General features: G+C 25.9%; 1 protein-coding gene across 1 annotated transcript; it reads left to right on the top strand.

The window, feature by feature from the left end:
- Positions 1-374: 374 nt before the first annotated feature.
- LOC131174443 (L10-interacting MYB domain-containing protein-like) lies at positions 375-1,181 on the top strand. The gene is made up of 2 exons (XM_058137784.1): positions 375-698; positions 825-1,181. The coding sequence occupies exons 1-2, from the start codon at positions 375-377 to the stop codon at positions 1,179-1,181; spliced, it is 681 nt and encodes a 226-aa protein (XP_057993767.1).
- The last annotated feature ends 7,369 nt before the right edge of the window (positions 1,182-8,550 follow it).

Below are 8,550 nucleotides of genomic sequence, written 5' to 3'. Positions count from 1 at the left end.
ATAGAAGTTGGTTGTACAGTTCTTTTATTAACTAAACAAGTCAATTTCCAATTCTCATGATCAATTTTAATGCTGGAATTAGCTATAATACTAGGAATTATTTGATGTTTATCATTGGAATTTGGAGATTATGGAAAGAGTTATTATTAGTTATCTCATGATAAATTCATGTAATACTGAAGGTCTAGATTATTATTTTTAGTTTTATTTGCCTTTCAAAAGCTTGAATTCTTACAAAATAGGAAACTTACTTTCATGCTTTTTTTCTTGAATTAATCTCAAATGGGGATTTATGTTTAATACTTTTGCATACTTTTATTTACTTGAATGTTATTTTTATTTGGAGTTAATAGCATTCATCTTTATAGGTTGATATGGCTACAAAAAATAAGGGTGCTGGAAGGGTTGCATGGAGTAGTGAACAATTTAACTTGTTTGTTAAAATTTGTGTTCGAGGCACTAATTTGGGCAAGAGAAATGTCGGTGGATGGGGTGACAAAGGATATACATGGTTACAGAATGAATTGAGGCAAGTTGGTGTAGAGTATACTAAAGAGCAATTAAGGCACAAGTGGGATTGGATGAAAGATCAATGGAAGATGTGGAAAGCATTAAAAGGGAATGAAACAGGATTAGGATGGGATCCCATAAAAGGCACAGTTGTTGCTCCTGATGAGTGGTGGAACGAAAAAATTAAGGTAAGTTAAATAAAGAACTAGCTTTTAAGGCTTTATTAAACAAATAGGCATTTAATTATTTATTAACACTAGTGTTTTGATTTTTATATGTATTAAGAAAATTCAAATTTTGCAAGATTTCGAGAGAAAGGAATTGGACAAGAGCTTTATGAAAACTATCAAGAATTATTTCTAGGAACTGTGGCTACTGGAGAATTTGCATATGCACCATCATCTGGAGTTTTATCAAATGAAACTCAGGAGACGCAACAATTTAATACTGCAGATCATGTTGAGGAGAATATTAATGCAGAATCTAATTTTGATGATGATTTAAATGAAATGATGAATGCTGGTTTTGGATCTGGAGGTTCATTCAGTCAAGCAGTAGGTGAAAATGTGGGTTTAGAGAATACAAAAAATGATAATAGTCAACATAACGTGCAAAAACAAAAGAGGAAAGAGTTGTCTAATGACCTTGTAACAAAGAAAAAAAAAGGATAATAAGGGCAAAAAGGTTTCAGGTGCTACACAGATGACTGATACAGTTAAAGAGCTAAAAGAAACTATAAAAGAGACCATGGAGTTTAAGACTGCAACTATGTGTAGTCTTTTGGGAGATCGCCCAGGTTGTTCTATTGAAGAAGTTATGAAAGATGTATTAACTTTGCCACTTATAGAGAAAGGAAGCGATATTCATTTTTTCTGCACACTATTACTTGATCAAAAGTCAAAAAGAGAGATGTACAATACTCTCGAAGATGCAGAAACAAAGTGGAAATGGCTTCAATTTCATTTCTCATTATGGACTAATGGTGTGTGGAAGCCTTCTACTTAGTAGATGCTATTGCTTGTATTTGCTATTTTTCGTATTTTCATTACTTGTTCGAACTCTTAATTATCAAGTTTAGCATTATAAAGTTTTAGTGTAATCATGAACTTTTAAAGTTAAAATATTTAGTACTTGATATTAATTTATATATGAGGTTTATTTGTTTTTATTTTTTCTTGATAGATATGAATGTTGTTCAGCGAATGATTTGGGATGATGATGACGATGAAGTTTGGTAGACAACCACATATGCAGTTGATATTATATGTTGCTATTACTTGTCTTATATTCATAAAGAACCTTGTATGGATTCATTCCATACAGGACTTGTATGGTTACAAGAAATAATGAGAGGTAATGAGAGAAGATGTGTTAATTTATTCAGAATGGATAAAGACACATTAATAAAACTTTGTCTAGACTTGGAGTGTCATTACAAATTAAAATGTTCTAAAAAAATGACTATTTTAGAAAAAGTTGGCATGTTTTTATATGTTTTAGCTTTGGGAGCTTCAAATAGGCAAGTTCAAGAAAGGTTTCAACATTCAGGAGAAACTGTCAGTAGGAACTTTCATGAAGTATTAAAAGCAATGCTGTGCTTATCAATTGATATGATAAAATCGACAGACCTTGTTCAGTAATATTCCTCCTGAGATACTGAATGATGACAGATATATGCCTAATTTCAAGGTATATTTTTCAAATTTTTTTCTTATCTTTATATGTAGTACTATATTACAAATATCATTAAAAATCATTAAGTATTTTAATTTTAAAATCTAAACGTTTGAAAACTAGGACTGCATTGGAGCAATTGATGGAACTCATGTGTCTGCTTATGTTCAAGAAGAAAATTTGATTCGATTTATTGGTAGAAAAGGGGTGCCTACCCAGAATATTATGGCTGCTTGTAGCTTTGATATGCAATTTACATTCGTAATGGTAGGATGGGAAGGTACAGCTCATGATGGACGCCTTTTCCAGTATGCTATCAATAAACAAAATTTAAACTTCCCCAAACCACCACCAGGTAAATGCGTATTTTATTTTCATTTTTCTCATTTCTTTTTTCAATTGGTCATAAAAAGGCAAGTACACAGATGTACACAAATATATACACACAAACCTTATACTATTATACATTAGTGATTTGTTTTTTTAATAAAATATATTTCATATGTAGGAAAATATTATTTAGTTGATGCTGGATATCAACAGATGGAAGGATATCTTGCACCTTATAAAGGTACTAGATATCATTTACCTGATTTTCAACGTGGTGGAAGACCAAGGGGACTCAAAGAAATTTTTAATCGTTGGCATTCATCTCTAAGATGTTGCATTGAACGAACTTTTGGAGTTTGGAAGGCAAGATGGAAGATATTACGAACAATGCCTCCTTATTCATTTTATGTACAAAGAGATATAGTAGTTGTGTCCATGGCATTACATAATTACATTCGAAGAAAAGCGTTGGCTGATCCAGCATTTGAGCGATTAGATAAAAGTCCAAATTTTATACCACCAGACATATTTCGTGATGTAGATGACATTCAAGCGGAAGAAAGTAGTCAAGAAAGTGGAGCACTTCAAATGAATGCATTACGTGATCAAATCGCTTGTAGTTTAATGTTGGCAAACAATGATTATTAATTTTTTTAAATAAATATTATTTACTATAGTTTCAAATATATTTTACTTTAAAATATTTAATTTTTATTTATATATTTCAATAATAATTAAATTTTTTGAAATAATAAATTAATAATATATATTTATTTTAATAATAAAATAATTAGCAATATATAAGAAATTAATAATTATATAATTATTTTAATAATAAAATAAATTACATGATACATACCCTTATTGGTCATTTTACATATGAACAGCAGCAGCCAACATAATTTTACCAAACACTTAACATCAATCAGTTACTATCAGCTATCAGCTATCAGCTAACAGTAATAGCTATCAGCTACTAGTTATCAGCTGCATCTAACAGTTAAACCAAACAGGCCCTAAGTTTGAGAACATTCAAGGCCTCCCTAATTGTTGTGGTGTGGTTGAAACCACTTGCGTCGTGATCCTGTTGCCTTCCCCGGACACTTTAAGTAATGTATGGCTCGATAATGAGAAGAATCACAGCATGGTTGCAGGCAGTTGTAGTGCATGTTTGATATTATGTTTGATATTGAGTTTGGAAGTATTAAATTATTTTTTTTAATAAAAGTATTATTTTAAATGTTATTAAAAAATTAATTTAAAAAAATTATTTTATTATTTTAATATTTTTATAATTAAAATTTATTAAATTTAATTTTAATTTATTTTTTAATACTCATTGACTAATATATTTAAAAAAATAATTTTCTCGATAAATAATTTTATCAGCTATGTCACAATAAATATTTTTTTATTTTCAAGAGCTTGGTTGGCCAGCAAAGAAATTAGTTTAACTGTTACTTGAGAGTGTTTCTGAGATATGATCTCTGAATGCAGGCTATAAAGATGCAGTCAGTTTCCTTTTTCTTTTTTAATATTGTTATTCTTATTTATCAAATTGTAAATAGCCTGGATAAAATGGTGGATTACTTGGCATTGTTCATGAAACCATAAGGCAATGGTTGGGACAAGACAGCAATGTGAGAGAGACATTCCAATATAGGACTCAAAGTTGCTCACAGGAGTTTCTAAGACTCCTTCACGCTTCAGTAATGGCTCCAGAATAGAACTTCATCTTTTTGGTTTTATTATGGAAATCTCATATCTCAATTATCTGGTTTTACTATTATTTTTTTTAGTGTATCTGAGTATTCTTTATGTCCATTTTATGACCTACAGAAGATTAATCTCTTCAGTTTATAGCTACGTTATTTGGAAGTATAATGGGCCTTATCAATTTTACTATTACTAGTTTCTTTCAAAACGTGCATTGCATGTTTTCTGCACTAGTTGTATGTACTTGTAATTTAATATTTTTATACGAAAGTTTTTATTAATTTTTATATAAGATAATATATTAATTATTGTTATTATGATTTTTTTATGACATATATATTGTATGTATATTTATAATTTTTAGATTAAGTCTCCATTTGTTTCATGGAAAATAACTTGTATAGAAAAAATATTTTTCATGAAAAATATTCCATTGTTTTGTATATAATGTTAAATTAATGATATGTATTTATTTCATATATGTATAAATGTGTTCACATTTTAATAAGATAATTAAAATTTTAAAAATGAAAATGACTTTGTTTTTTGAAAAATGAAAGTCATTTTCCTTAAAAATGATTTAGTTTTTCTTTGACCAATTTTTCTAAGTGCCCCAAACAGTAGAAGATGCAGAAAATGTATTTCAGGAAAATATTTTCTGTGAAACAAATGGAGCCAAGTTAATGAAATAAAAGTATGCCAATGAAAATAAAAAATTATAGAAGTGAAATTTATTATGAAAAGTTTATTATTATAATATAATTTTATAACTAGTGTTTTATAAATATTTAAATTTAACTATTTGTTAATTTGTTGGTTCATATATTTTCGTGTTAAATTTATTCAATAATAAAGTGTTAAGTTTATAAAGACTAATTAACTTTTAACATTTTATAATTTTTATATAATATATATATATATATATATATATATATATATATATATATAATTAGTGTGAAAAATTTAAATTTTTTTTCAATAGAATTTATATATATAATAGTAAAATAAATTCAATTTGGTATAATTTCATATAATGTTAATCATTTTATTTCTTATTCTTTTCAATTTGATTTTAATTTTATTTGCTAAAATTAATTGTTAACACCAATATTAATAAATATCAATATTATTAATTTTTATTTAATATATAATATTTTACATAATTTCATATTTTCTTGTGATATGGAAAAAAAAACTTTAAAATAAGATTGACAAATATATTAATGCAAATAAATTAATAACTAAAATTTTCTTTTTATACAAAAAATAAAAAATCTATGTTAATAGAATAAAAATTATAGTAAAAAATATAATTATTATTTAGTTTATAATAAAATATTTTGTTAAACTAATTTATAATGTATTTTTAAATTAAATTTTTTATAATTATTTTTTAAAAGTAAATGTCAAATTTCAATAAAAGAGATTATTAAAAATAAAAAAATATATAATTTTTATTAAATGATGTAACGCTTGTATTTATATTTAAATATAAATTTATTAAATTAAAGTAATGATTCTATATTTAAAGTATAATTTTTAATTTTTTTCTATGTATTTATTATTTGCTAAGTTAGAATAAAATTATGGTATTAAAAAATTATTATTATTTTTTTTTTATATATATATACACATTAATATTGTTAAATTTTTTTATAATGTGCCATTTTAAAATAAACAAATTAGTCTTATAAATTTTAGTTATCCTATTAATTACACTAATTTTATAATTAAACTTAATTTTTTAAAAATAAATATTTATGTATTTAAGTTTTTTTCTCATATATATTATTGATTTTATACACATAATTATATATTATTTAAAAATTTTACATTCATATAATTTTATTGTGTATTACATATTATAATTAATTTTTTTTATAAATCAACGAATATATATATATATATAAATTAATAAAAAAATTTATATGTTTGACTGACAAAAATTATTTTTTTATTTATTTATGTAAATTTAAATATTATAGTATTAAAATATTTCTCATAAATAATAATAATTAAGATAGAGATAAAAATTCATTAAGATTCATAAAAAAAGTTATTCACTTAAATTTTAAGTCATAAGAATTTTAAATTTATATAAACTCTAAAATTAAATTAAATAATAAAAATATTATTGTAAATACTATAAATATTGAAGGATAATTTACATATATATATATATATATATATATATATATATATATATATATATTTTTTGTTTGTTTGGCCTACTACTTCCTTCGCTTTATTTCTCTTTGTTTTTTTATAAAAAAAATTAAAAAAAAAAAAATCCTCTTCTTCTTCGGTTTTTCTGGCAATCCAGCCTTCCTGATCCTAACAGGACTCCAAATAGTTGATACGGCTTTTAACCAAACTCTACCGTTCTCTTAAATCTTTATTATATGTATCTTCTTCTAATCCAAATCTTCTGTCCAAGAAGAAATCCCACAAAACCAAGTTCGACCCTCTATGTATATAACTCTTATCAATTTCAAGTAAACAATATCCTTGTTTAAAGAGAAACTTTCAGCCTCCACAACAGCAAGAGGAGCAACAAGCTGCTGCGATTTATTCCTACTATAAGCAGCAACAACAACGACGATTACTTCCAATGGATCTACAATTTTATGCATATCAGTATCATCAACAACAGCGACAACTACTACGTCTACAGCAGCATTATCTAAGGTTACAACAACTAGGTCTGGTTAATCAATCGGCAGTGGACTACTCGCAATTCACAAACTTCTTGACGAACGATTACTCGTTCTTGACGCCGTGGAGTTGGAAGCCAGATGATCAAAGTGATGGAGGGTCAAATACTGGAGAAAAGGAGCTAATGGTGTTCCAACCTGGTTCTTTCTTCAGTTATGATGTGAGTTCGTATGGTTTTCAACGAAGGTTACTTCTGTTTCTTATGCAAGGTAGATCAAACTTAGTTTACGAATTGTATCCTCTTGAAGATACCCACATGAAGCCTGAGAAAGGTTCAAAACAACCCCCAAACCTTTGAACAAAGATTTTACCTCTTTTGAAGAGGAAAGATTCTCTATTGTTCCAAGAGACTAATCAAGCTGGGAATTTTCTCAAGTTAGAGAAAAAAATTTTGAATTTAGAATCTTGCATGGCTAGTGACAAGTTATGTACTAACTCAAGCTTAACCTACTTTACTTCTTATCTACTTGTTGAGGGTTGAGTCTCTTTAGCATTTAACTGTTAGAATTGCTGTTAGAAGAAAAAAAAAATATTTTTTTAATATTAGTTTTGAATTTTTGATCATCGAAACACTGAAATAGCTAAACATATTTTTTTCAAACTTGTTTTTTCAACATTTAAAATATTTTCTTTTTCTGAAAAATAGTTTTGAATTCCAAACTTTTTTTTTTTTTTTTCTGAAAAATAGTTTTGACTTTCAAACCGCAATGTCAAACAGACACTATGAACCTTCTTATTGTTATAATTTATTATTTTAAGTTTTCTCTAATGATTTACTCTTGTATTCATTTTAGGAGTAGGATTTAGTTTAAACTAAAATAATTAAAAGAATTGGATTGAATAAAAAATTTAGTTCTAATGAAGAGATATATAACTATCATTTGAACTCTTGTCTACAAGTTTAAACTTTTAAATTGAGTGATTCCTTAACATGGTATCAAAACCTCTTAAATCAAAAGGTTTAGAGTTTGAATCCAGCTGAATATTTCATGCTTCCAACCTGGATGGTTTTGCGAGCAGGAGTGCAATAGAGAGATAAAATTAATTTTGAAATCTTCATCTCTAAGCTTAAACTCTTAGGTTGAATAGTTTCTTGACACGTTCCTTTTATAAAATAACTAGGCAAATAGCAATGCTTTTCACGTGACTAATAGTAATTTTAATATATAAAATATTTTTAAAATTAAATTAAATAATAATGGTATATTACAACCGTTTAAAAAATGAACAAAAATTTAAAGTTGATATATCCCCTTTTTTTTTTAAATATAATTTTTTAAATTAGTGGATAATTAACTATCAAAATTAAAGAAAATTAACTCTTTTAAATTGTCTAGATTTTGATTTTCAATATTTTAAGTTGGTGAATGATTAATTTCAAATTATAAAAAATAAAAAGAAAGTTGTTACAATTCCCGATTACCAATAGTTGCTATTGTTACAATATCACGTGACAGACTCTGAGAAATACCTTTCTGCTTTATGTGTGTGTGTATGTATATATATGCTTTATGTGTGTGTGTATGTATATATATATATATATATATATATATGCTTTATGTGTGTGTGTATGTATATATATATATATATATATATATATATATA

The sequence above is a fragment of the Hevea brasiliensis genome, chromosome 16 (assembly GCF_030052815.1).
Source record: "Hevea brasiliensis isolate MT/VB/25A 57/8 chromosome 16, ASM3005281v1, whole genome shotgun sequence".
Taxonomy (NCBI): Eukaryota; Viridiplantae; Streptophyta; class Magnoliopsida; order Malpighiales; family Euphorbiaceae; genus Hevea; species Hevea brasiliensis.
The sequence above is the reverse complement of the archived record's forward strand: the minus strand, read 5'-3'. Positions and strand labels throughout refer to the sequence as shown.